Here is a 12,476-nt window from a genome sequence, read left to right on the forward strand (position 1 = left end):
GCTCCTCTGGGCCGTCATGTTCACAGACTTCCCCCGCTTCCCTTCAGCTCTGTCTGAGCTGAGCACACAGCTCGTCCTTTCGTGTTAACACAGTCCCCACATGTTCTGTGACCAGCTTAGCTCAAGGAACCCTCCCCTCCCCCAAAGTGACAACACTCTTCTCCCTCAGCGGCTGAGTTCTGAAGTCACCACTGGGGCCCAGGGCCAAAACTCCTGGTGGAGTTTTACTAGGATTTTATTAAGATGATACTGGATTCGCAGTTTAATGCAGGGGGACCTCAGACCACCGGGCCTTCCTATCACATGAACGCACCCGTCTGCACGGGGCGACAGCCAGAGCAGCCATTCTTCTCTGCGGCTGCACCTGTTCCTCAGCGCCTCGTGCTTCGCTGCTGTGACAGGCAGGGCCTTGGTAACACCGCCCGCCCTCCACGTCACTGCTGCTCTCCACCAGCGCTGCGGACTTCTCCTAACCGGGGGGATCTCGTGTGGACCCTCCAGTTCCCACGTGGGCCTCCTGCCCTGCTGCAGCCAGGCCTCTGCGGTTCCCTCCTCGCACGGCGCTGCGGGCGCTTCCCTACCACACGTGTGCGTGGTGACACAGGGCAACCCGCCTTGCTCACAAGTCTAGAAAGGAAGCCTCTACGCTGCATGAGTAAGTGTGATGCTGCTTCAAGTTTCCAACAGACATCCTTCGGCAGACTTAAGGAAGCTCCCTTCTAATCCTAGCTTGCTCACTTTGTACCAAAACGCAATGACTTTTATCAAATGCCTTCTCCCTGCCTACTGAGATGATCACTTAACCTGCGACAGCGAATCGCAGTGTCAGATCTTCTGACGTCACACGTCTTGCACTCCTGAGAAAAGTCCCCCAGCCCACTCGCTCCAAGTGACAGCGAACAAGACCGAAAACGGGGCCCTGACCCCTTCAGCTCTTACACCGGAATCAAGCCTTTGAGTCTGAAGAGATCATTTATTCTACGAAAACGATTAAGAATATTATTCAAATGCTTTAGTCATTTGAGTAATTTTCTTATTATTGTCCTTCAAACATCTTAGAAATAAATGCTCAACATACTCAGTGCTGGTGGCCACGTTAGGTTTGTAAATGAGGGTACCGTCTACGGGCCGCTTCAGAACCGCCCCCTGGAGAAGGCGCTACCCGGGCCCGGTGTTCAGGACCAGGCCGAGCCTCAAGCAAAGAGCGGCCCGCCGACGCCCACCCCGCCGACCTGCACCCCACCCTCTTCCCGGCGCTGGGAGGAACACTTCGGTCACCCAGAGGGTACAGGCAAGCAGCTTTGCCCCCAAGGGTTTAAGGGGCTGCTCCCCAACGCTGATCACACCTCCAGTCTACGAGGCTCCCCACTGTGAGCTGTGCGGGCACCGCCGGGAAACAGGAGGCCCTGCACTGACACTCCTCAAGCACAGAAGCCCCACCCGTGAAAACACCACCCCTCAAGCCCTCGCAACACCAACCTCGTCCCTGTGCTTCTGGCAGAAGACCAGGAACTGCGAGGCCGCGTCGCCCTTCCGGCCCCTGGGCGTGGAGGCCGCTGCCTTCTTCCTCCCCGGTGGCGAGCCCAGCCCTCTCCTGGGGCCGGCCTCCGCCGCCTTCTGCGGGCTGCTCCTCACGGCCCCAGGGTCGCTAGCCCGGCCCTCGGCAGGGCCACACAGTCGGGGCCCCCGCCTCCGCTTGACGGGAACACCCTGGTCCCCTGTGGACGCGGGGGCAGCAGTGTCGTTGTCGTCCACGACTCCCGAGGCCTCCAGCGCTGGCCCCACACACTCCGTGGCAAGGCCCGCCTCCCTCGCCACGTGGGGGTTGAGGCGCAGCTGGCCCCCCGCGTAGAGGAAGGTGAACTTGGCCTTGCGCTCCTCGGCAGGCATGCCCGCGGCCGCTCCCGCCTGCGCAAGGCCCCTCTCCCACTGGGCCCTCAGCTTCCCTGGGATGGGCTTCAGCAGCTGGAAAGAGACATAAGACATTCTAAGTTTCATGACAAACATAAACGTTAACCCATGTTAAAGAAGGATCCTTTCAGAATTTCAGATACGTTCAGAAATCAAAAACTATAAAAAAGAGTTAACTTGAAGGCTTTAGATGAAGTCCAGCCCAATATAACCCTCCTGTTTCTTTAAAAATCAATTCCAATCACATTTAACTAAGACACATATACATTATACACATTTGTATATGTACAAGGGAAAACAAAATTATAAAACAAATTATCTCTGCAAGTTATCAAAGGATAAAAAGGATAAGCTGCGTCTCCACAGAAGCCCGTCCTGCTGCGCGGCACGGCGCCCTCGGCAGAGAGGCAGCGGCAGGCGGGAGACGCGTCACAGCGCTTCAGACAAGACACGTGATGAGCAACAGTAAAAGCGCGCCTCTAAAATCGTACTTAAGGAACATCTATCACCTTGATTTTCTCAGCTTTCGTGGGTGCCTGCTTGGCACTTTCCTGGCGTAATTTTTCGAACTGTCCTTCCCCTTCAAAAGCGACAAGGCTCTTCTCAAACACCCACGCCCTTTCCGGGGCGTCCCCGAAGAACTGGACGTGATATTGGCGCGCACTCTTTCTCTGACCTAGTTTTCAAAATAAAACATTAGAACTTGAAAGTCAGAACCTAGGGCGAGATTAGGCAACTGTACTCATCATCACAGCACAAAGTGGGGAGTGCTCTCAGGCTGTTTTACTTGGTGCGGCAGAATCTGTTAGCCTCGGAACACAGCCTGCACTTTCTCCCCACCACGCTCCACGCCAGAAAGGGACACACGCTCATAAGACTTAGATAAGGTTCAAAACTGACCGGGAGAGGAAGCTGGCCAGATGCAGCCCTCGTCTCCCCCCTTCCAAGGTCCACTGGAGAAGGCGCCCAACAAGTAAGACAAGAGGGCGTCGGCAGGAGGTCCACTGGACAGAGGGGCCCAGCAGCGAGGGGCAGGCTGCTGTCGCCAGTCTGGCTTCAAATCCCAGCCCCCCACCACCAGCTGGGCAGCCTGAGCCAGCCACTCACTCACAGTGCCCAGAAGAGGGGGAAGAGCACCGATGGCCTCCAAGGGCAGCCATGAGGCCACAGAGTAACCCCCAGATGTCCACTGCTGTCACTCTGCCGCATCCGACAAGGGTTGGGGGGGGAATCTGAGTGAGGAAAGTGTCTGCTTGGTCCCAAAACCCACAGAAGGGGGAGCCAGACTCGGCCGGTATGGAGTGAGGTTAAAGACAGCTGGTCACAGGCCAGAGCTAGGGGAGAGAAGAGGAGCCCCAGTGGGGAACTGCCAGTCCCTGCTCCCTCACCCAGAGCACCGGCCATGAGGAGTCAAGACACTTCCTAGAGAAGCAAGGCGCCCGGAGGAGAGACCTGTCCACTGAGTCTTGAGGAGACACTCCCAGGTAAGCAGCCAACGGCCAACCAGACCCTCTGAAAGAAGCTAACAGCCCCCCAACACGGGCTGCAGGCAGCTCTGAGGACCCGGCGCCCAGGACCCGCAAGGCCCAGAAAGGCGTCTACGCAGCAATTCCAAAATACAGAGTCGCGTCTCTGCAGGGCCACAGACACGATGCCGGAAGGAATGGCACCCCACAGACGGCGCTCTAGTCTGCTAGGAAGAGAGAACAAAGAAAAAGCAGGGCTGTCAGAAAGTTTAAAATACACCATGAAAATAAAACTCAGTAAGAAAGCAAGGATGAAAAGTTAAGAAATCTTCCAGAAAGAAGAAAAAGATTACAAGGAACAACATCCACTTCCACAAGGGCCACAGGGTCCGTCCAGAATGTACAATTCCCAGGTAAGTAGCCTCCTCGAGGGAGAAGCAGAGACGCTCATCAGAGAATTCCCACGAGGACACGCCTCAGAACTGAGCCCCCCAGCGCCTCATCCCACTCCCCCATCAGGGCACACTGGTGATATTCCAGCTGCTGGCGGAGGGGAAGGGGACAGCTTCCACGTCGATGAAACGAGAAACAGAATGCAGGGTGCTCCAGGAGTAACTCTGGCTGCTGGAAGGAAATGGATTCATATCTTCAAAATTCTGAGAAGGGTGATTTTCAACATAAAATTTGATACCCAGCCAAACCATTTATCAAATGTGAGCACAGAGAAGCAGCGTCCTCCAAATCCAGGGACTCAAGTCTGTCTCCCACACGCCTTCTTAGGGTGACAAAAATGCACTCTAGCAAAAAAGGAAGTCTGATGCAGGAAGAGAGCACTGCGCACCCACAGAAAACGTCACATAACTCGGAGAGCACCTTAAAGAAAGGCTGCGGCCGCTGCCACGCAGAAGGTCGAGCGCGCCGGCAGCACAGATTAGGACAAGTAGGAGGAGCGGGGAGGGCCTCCTATGCCGAGAGAAGGTCTAGGCAGCCAGGAAGAAGGGGTGGACAGGGAGACCCAAGAAGCAGAGAAGGGAAACGGGAATCAAGCACAGGTTTTCCTTTTCTTGCCCAACAGGAGAAACAAACTATATAATAGGATGAGTTCAAAGGACAGAGAAATAAAGTCTTGAAAAAACTTCAAGCTGTATGAATAGCAAGGTGCACAGTTTCAGAAGAAAGGCAATAATTAACTGGAGGTGAAATGAAAGGGTGAACAGGAAAGAAAACACAGGCACAGAGCACAGCTTAGCTCTCACGGAGCGACGTCCACAGTCAGAACTACGTGAACACGCGTCTGATGCAGCAAAGGCAATGAGTTAGTCACACGGGTCAGACGGGAGGGAAGGAAACAGGAACTGATCGGAGAGCTCAGTCTTCATTTTCCATAACAGAAAGTCAACAGAAAGCATCTAAAGCATAAATCAGAAAATACTAGTGAAAGCTGGAGAAAACGTTGAAAGAGTCAAAAATAATTACCTCCAGGGGGAGGAGGGGCCTCTTCCTTACTGGTAACCTCTCATGCAACTCGATTTGTTTGTGAGTGTGTTCACTTCTTTGATTCGAAAACAGCTAAGATTCAAAACCACGTCCAGAGATTTGTGCCTTCTTTCACTACTTTCACACCCTGAGAGAACTTCCCGTCTTCGTAAAAGTGAATGCAGATATGTCATAACGTTTGGGTAACGAAGAGAATCTGTCACAGTACGTATGATAAAGTAATACAAACTCACATCACTTTTTAAAATAAACAGGTAATAACACAGAAAAATGCTCCTCACATGTCAGCTGGAAAACAGCAGAAGAGAATATGACAGTCTGAACCCAACTTTATAAAATTAATTTAACATTTTTGAAGTTCTTTCCTGCCCAGAAATTTGGTAACAATATAACCCCATTTTCAAAACAAAAAATATACATATAAAACCCAATTTTCTCACATTTTTAAGGCTTTTTCTAATCCATATGAATTTTATCTTGGCCCAAGTTGAGAGGTGAATTACTCATTTTATTTCCCCACCATAAGTAACCAACTGTCCCAGCACCATTTATTAGTAATTCTTCCTTCCTGTGCTGATTTCTGATGTCCATCAATCATGGTTGGCAGGAAACCCTCATCACTGGTGCCCCACCACGCTCCTTTCTAGGAGAACCTGGCCTCCACCAGCAGCCCGGGGCCCTAACTTTGTGCTATGTTCCCTTCCCCCCCATCGTGGCCCACTGGACTCAAGGTGGCTCTGACCCTCTGGGCCAGACTGGGCCAGAGTCTCTCTCCAGATTCTGTGGGGCTTTTCAGTTGACAACAGCCATTCACACATGCAGAATGGGACCCACAGAGAGACAAGGCTACCTCAGAGCTGAAGCTCCAGGAAGGAATAGAAGCCGCGAGGACCTGGCCGAGGCCAGGGGTCTACAGAAGCAAGACTAGATAGAGTAGAGCACAGGGACGAAACCACAAGAAGGTAAGTCCCAGAGCTCCCCAGAACAGAGAACAAGCACCGCCACGCCCGAGTCTCCTGGTTCAGTCCCGGGGGGGTCAGCAGAGCCCCCAGGCAGGCAAAGCAGAAACTGACAGAACGTCAAGCAGGGGGAAAGGCGCGTCCATGATCACAGGGGAGATGCTAACACATCTCTCTTCGTAGCTGATGTAACAAGCAGAGAAGAAGAACAATCAGATTACATGATCAAACAACCCAGAACATGAGAAAGCCAGATCACCTCTAATATTTTTAGAAAATTCTGGAATTTAAAAATAAAGCAATAAAGGTTCCCTTCCACAACACAGAAAAGGTGAAAACAGAAATCTCCACAACACAAAATGATCTGCTTCCAGACGCCAGTATCTACGGAGAAGACTGGGAGGACCCAGGGCGCCAGGGAGACAGGGACGTTCCCAGCTGTGAGAGAACCCAGTTTTCTTCACAGCCTAACATCCGAAACACACACTGACCTTCTGTTCCCAGCTACAGGGTCAGGCCTCCAAGCCGCTGGCGCACCCACCTCAACGCCTGGTGGACAGCAGCCGGGGCGAGTTCTGCCGCCACTGGTCGCAAAAAACGCCACTAGGAGAGCTGCCCTCTCCAAAGGGCCCTGCCTGAGCCGCAGCGGCTGGGCTGTGCTCCCTTCTGCATGTAGATTATACTTCAATTTTTAAATTTAAGTGCGCTTTTACTGATCCAGATTCAAGCTTGTCTACAATCCCAAGTATGAAAAATAATAAGTAGCCATACACCGCAAGAGAGAGAGAGAGAGAGGAAGGAAAGAAGGGAGGGAGGGAGGAACTGAGGAAGGAAGGAAGGAAGGAAGGAAGGAAGGAAGGAAGGAAGGAAGGAAGGAAGGAAGGAAGGAAGAGGGAGAAAATCTGGGTTGGGGTGAGGAGGAAAAAAGTCCCCGCTTTAAGGGAGCCCACAACGAGCCAGCTCCATGCCAGGGGCAAACTGTCCTCAGGTCCCCATTCTTCCCCAGCACGGCCAGCCTCACTCCCACTCCCCAGAGGCGCGGCACACCACGGGCTGGGCAATCAGACCTGGGCTGAGAGCACCCCGGGAGCCGGGCTCAGCGCTGCCGGAGACCTGCCTCACACACCCCTGTGACTGCTCCGTCTCCCATGGCCGTGGACGCAACCGGAGCCCAGACCTGGGCTTCTACATGCCATTCTCCACTCAGAGGATCCAGGTGTCCTCTGAGAAATGGCCAATTCCAGGACTGAGACAAAGAAAGTGCCACAGAAGCCCAGAACGTCTTCAGCTGGGTCCCACGTAAGGAACTGCTCAAAGAGGGATGGAGACGCACAGAAAGGACGCAGGTGAAAGGGGCTTCATGGGCTGCCCCGGCCAAACCTGGGACAATCTGAGCATTAAAAGGAGTGAGAACTGTGATGCATGAGCTACTTTCTAGGGGGAGCTCACCTTCCAAGAGAAATGCTCCTTCAACACAGAACATGATAAAGCAAACAATGGCCACCTGATAAGCCAGCAGGTCGTCACGAAGAGCCACAACCGCAGCAGGGCAGTCAGGGAGCCTGTCTCCCAGCGCGGCCACAGATGGCTCATGGAGGACAAAAGGGGCCGGAGAGCCCTGCTGCCCCCACCTCCTGGGGTGCGGCGGCCCACATGTCCTCTGCCACCGCCCTGTTCTCATAGGCTCCTCGGACCCCTTTTCTTTTCAAAGGTCATCTGAACCTCCTTCGCCTGGAAGGTGCTTACCCTGGCTCTCTTCCTTTCGAATTGCTTTTCAGATGCACATTATCAGTCTTCTGCAGTTGATCTTACTGTGATCACACGGGCGCCCTAGCTGGCGCCCTGACACCATTCCTAGCGAAGCACGCTGTGGAGCCGCACCCCTTCTTCCTGCAAGGGCTTCCGTGAGGGGCCAAGTCTGAGCCCTTCCCACAAGGCACCTGCCAGGCCGGGTGGCCTCAAGTCTGCTCAGAAGGCCAGTGTGGCCACAAAGAGCGGGGCTGGGGTGGGAGCGCCGCTCTGGGCCGCAGAGGCTGGAAAAGGCGTGACAGCCAAACGCGATGCAGCCCCGACTCGGTCCTGCAGGGAGGAGCGAGCAGGCCTGAGGACACACTGAAGACTCCTGGGACGCCTAAGCCAGGACCCCACAAGGGACCAAGCTGCCGACGCGACGCTTCCCACGTGTGGTCGGGCTGCTGCCCCTGTTCTTAGCGGACTCTCGCTGACGTGTAGAGGTAAAGCGCTGCGACGTCTGCAGCCTGCGTTCAGACGGGCTGGCAGAGTGGGGGGTGTTCATGTGCGGAAAGACAGCGATGGGGCAGGTCAAGGGTTTAAGGCTGGCAACCCAGCTGAGGCTAGACAGGTGTCCACGCACTGTCCACTTTGAACAGTGGGCTTGAAAAGTTCTTAAGTGAAAAAACAAGCAAACAATAAATAAAATATTTTTTAAAAAGACAGACCCCAGGTGTAACCACTTGGCATTATGAAAACTGGGAGAGCACCCGGTAACTTTACGTTAGCACTAAAAATAGATCCAAAATTATTAAAATTAAATCACCAAAGACCAGGCTCCTGCAGGGGAAACACCTGCTCAAACAGCAGTGTTCACAGGAAAAAGCCTTACAGGTGACCAGGGCAGAGGGGTGGACACAATAAAAATTCAGGCTTTAAAAGTTAAAAAAAAAAAAAAAAAAGGACGATAATGACAATGGTTGACTCTCACTGGTCACCGCGCTAAGGTCGTTTCAAAAAAGTAATGTTAGTATCTTCATTCTTCGGACAAAGGGAAACTGAGGTTTAAAAACATTAAGCAGTTCACGACCAGAGCAGCCGGCTGAGCTGGCCCCAAACAAGCTGGCCCAGAGCCCGCGCCTCCACTCAGAGGCCACTGCTGCAAGGCCGTAAGCCGAAGTGTGAAGGCACTTAGCCAGAGTGAGGGCTGGCGGGGAGAAACGGGAAGTGAGAGCTGGGTAAGAGTGGTGGTCGTGTGGACATCACTCGGAGCAGCTGGCGTAGACCACAGGACTCATCTGACCCCAAAGCAGGGGGACACACACAATGCAATCAGCTAGGTAACTAATCTCAGTAGCTGGAGCAAAGAGATGTCAGGGCCTCCTTCAGTCACAGGGGTCTGAGATGCTCAGAGGTCCACATGCACAGAGCAGAAATCCCAGACACTAGAAGAGTCACAAGAGGTTGCTTGCGATGTGCTACGTGAACAAGTGGTGAGAAGCCCGAAACCCACTTAGCTTCCACCTGTGTTGGCTGAGTGCGGCCCACGCCCGGTTCCAAGGGCCCCCCTCGCACAGCCCTGCTGCGCAGGCAGAGGCCCACGCCAACCACACCAGAGCAGCCCCGCTTCAGTCCCAGCGGGTATTTCTAATGCTCCAACCAAGTCTAGACCTTGGGGTGCATCCCGGGGTCCCTGAGGCCCTGGGACAGAACTCCCATGATTCTGGGGTCCTCCATGGAGTGAGAGCTGAAGCCGGCCCACAGGCACATGCCTGGGTCTGCGGGCAGAACCCAACGCCCCCAGGGGCAGGAGGCCAGGCCAGGACTCAGGGAGGGGCCCCTAGGACCCAGGCAAGGTCCTCTTCCTCCTGAATCCATGCCCAACAGGTCTGTTTACAGGAGAGGCACCGCCGTACCTCACTCCCAGCAGCACTGCCCCTGTAAGAGCTCAGGCCTCTAGCCCGAGATCAAGAGGGGACACGCACTCACGGCGAGAGCCAAGCAAGGCTGACCGGCTGGCAGCACTGGGCCGACCAACAGCTCTGCTCACCACGGCTCTGGGGGCACGGGTCCCCTGGGCAGTGACGGGTCGGCTCCAACTGGGTCAGCCCATCTCACCTTCCTCAAACCAAATGCAAACTTTCCTCTAGAAGAACTTTCCACAAGAATCTCACACCACCTCTTGTTTTTCTCCTGCAAACACACGTGAGCTTTTATGTGCTTCATGACCTGTCTAATTACCATTTAAATTGGTGTCTGCTCTAATCTGTGTCAATAACGTATCACATTCTCAATATACTATTCAGCTGTGTCCTGTACTGGTTTACATTCCCAAGTTTCCTTGACACCAAAGATGACTATTTCAAGTTTTTTTCCTTCATCCCACAGACCTAATAAAATAAACTGGGACATCTTTATAACTCAAACTTAGTATAAAATACTATTTCTGAAAGTCATGCTGACATAAGCAATCACAGGCTATCTAAATAATAGTAAACTTATCATAAAACCTGAGGAGCAATACAAGGCAAAGACTGCTACCCCATCAGTACTCAGTCAGATAAGGTACATACCTGACTTGGACATAAAAAGAAAGGGCAACGTGTCACATCTGAATCACCAACCTTAGGCAAAGTTGCGAGATGAACCACAATAAACTTAACAACAAAAGCCCCAAACAACCTGGTTACCATGATGTATGAATGGCCAGTAAACACATGAAAAGACGTCCAACATCACCAGTCTTAAGGGAAAGGCAGCGGGTGCAAAGCAGAGCAGCTGCCAGGGCTGGGTGGGGGGACTGAGGGCTCCCCACTTCACAGGGCAGGATTTCAGAGTCCCAGGACGAAAAGAAACCTGGTGATGGATGGCGGGAATGGCTGCACAGCAATGGGAACGCATTTCACACCACTCAACTGTGCACTCAAAATGGTTAAGATGGTAAATTTTATGTTTGTGTATTTTAACACCAAAAAAAAAGGAAAGAAAGAACCAAAGCAGGGCTATTTAAGGAAGGCTACTTAAGAGAAGTCTAGAGACGCAGACAACTGAGGCCGAGCAGAGCGCTGGAAGGGCAGCCCACGCAGTACCTTTCAGCTTGGTGTAGCTGTGCAGGAGGGGGTCCGCCGAGACCATGCACGGCCACCATGGGTACCCGGACACCTTGGACCACACCAGATCGCCCACGGTGTATTTCAGCTGGTGGTCTTTGTCTCTGCCCGTGTTTGCACAGGATTCTTTCTTAGCTGGAACCTGACAATGAACAACAAAAGACACATCCAGGGGGAAGGGTACAGCTCAGTGGCAGAGTGTGTGCTTAGCGCGCATGAGGTCCTGGGTTCAAGCCCTAGTACCTGTTAAAAAGTAAATAAATAAATAAACCTAATTACCGGCTCCCTTGCCCACCCCTCCCAAAAAACAAACAACAAAAATAACCTTAAAAAAAGACACATCCAGTGCCCGCCCCTACACCAGCCCTCCGTCCACAGAAGACAGAGGCTCACTCAGGCTGGGGTCCGACACGCACACGCACACGCACACACCTCTGACAAAGGGTGCTTTTCCTCACTGGCTCTTAGGTGGCAGCCTCGATACCACTGCATCGAAACTGTCTCCTGCCCTCAGCTAAAAGGCACAGGGCAGGTGCCCAACACTGCAAAGATCTCTACATAAACCTATTTCCTTTGGCCTGGTGGGTGTCTTCATCCACCGGCCAAAGAATCCGTACTCTGACCCTCCCACCCCTTCTGAGCCCCAGTCTGCTGAAGCTCCTCTGGAGAGAGGACCCGGGTGGCGAGGACGTGGCGGGACCTGGCAGCGAGTCTCGGCTCCACCATCCGAGTCTCGAGGCTCTAGGAGCCTCAGCCTCCACTGACAGCCCAGGCCAACCAGGAGGCTGGAGGCCTGACGAGGGGCCCTCCGCACACCAGGCCCCATTCCTATCCAGGGGCACAAGCACGGTCAGCGTGACCTCGGGCCTCCCGCCAGGAGTGCTCCATACCCAGAGTGTCCCCTCGTGGCTCCCCAGGCTCACCACCCCGCCCCAGGCAGACCTCGTCTCAAATACCTTTTTATCCGAGGGACTCGAAATCCGGGACACCAGGGCTGCCTCCACAAGGCCCTGCTCCAGCAAGGAGTCGTACTTCATGCTTCTCTTCCTGCTCCTCCGCGCCTTACTTTCTGGACCGTGTCTGTTCTCTTCTGATGGGGGCCCAGCAGCAGCACCGTCGCCACAGATGGAAGATTCAAAGAGAGGTTTCCCATTCATGTACGTCTTAGTGATTTTCAGCTTGATTTCCGGAGAGCCATTTTTGACAGGGGTAGTGTTAGGCGGTGTCCCAAGTCCCTTCATTTCCGGGGACTCAAAACGCAACCTGGCATCGTGAGCACCGGGCTCTCCGTTAAAGACGCGGGAAGTGAGATCTTTCAGCTTCTCAGTCGGGATGAAGGGCAGCGCCTCGTGGCCGTTGAACTTGGGCACCACCCCCTCCTGCAGGCCTGCGGAGAGCGGGCCTTTGCCGAGGAACACGGAACACTCACGGCTCACTTCACAGCTCTGCGTCTTCCCATTTGTGCCGCCAACGACCTCCGGGGCCTGCTTCATCTTCACGCCCCTGACCGCCTTCCCAGCAGAAAGACAACTGTTTCCGAGGCTAAACGCCACTCAGCCCAGATGCTCCCGTTCTTGGAACACTGCGGTATCAGGAACACAAAAAGAAAGAGAAACATACTACATTTAAATCCCGAAATGAGCATGCCAACAAAGCTCTCCACCACTTTGTGGGGTTTATCGAGGCAATTTATGGTGTTTTGTATAATGAGTTAGGTCACAGGAGGCAACTCAAATATCACAAAAATGACAAGAATCACAAAACGGTGCAGTGAAAGGAAAGGGACGGACACCAGGCCAGGC

General features: G+C 53.5%; 1 protein-coding gene across 5 annotated transcripts in view; it reads right to left on the reverse strand.

Moving 5' to 3' along the window:
- The window catches only part of NSD2 (nuclear receptor binding SET domain protein 2), a 70,578-nt gene that overhangs the window by 37,371 nt on the left and 20,731 nt on the right, over positions 1–12,476 (reverse strand). For 4 of the 5 annotated variants that reach the window (XM_074351891.1, XM_074351877.1, XM_074351886.1 and 1 more), the window contains exons 2-5: positions 11,631–12,256; positions 10,654–10,816; positions 2,421–2,587; positions 1,480–1,965 (exon numbers count right to left, since the gene is read on the reverse strand). In XM_074351891.1, coding sequence (XP_074207992.1) covers positions 1,480–1,965; positions 2,421–2,587; positions 10,654–10,816; positions 11,631–12,167 — 1,353 coding nt within the window. In that variant the 5' untranslated portion in view covers positions 12,168–12,256. Of the gene's footprint in view, positions 1–1,479; positions 1,966–2,420; positions 2,588–4,853; positions 5,071–10,653; positions 10,817–11,630; positions 12,257–12,476 lie in introns of those variants that run through there. The other variant, XM_074351900.1, reaches the window with a different exon arrangement.

Source organism: Camelus bactrianus, chromosome 2 (assembly GCF_048773025.1).
Source record: "Camelus bactrianus isolate YW-2024 breed Bactrian camel chromosome 2, ASM4877302v1, whole genome shotgun sequence".
NCBI lineage: Eukaryota > Metazoa > Chordata > Mammalia > Artiodactyla > Camelidae > Camelus > Camelus bactrianus.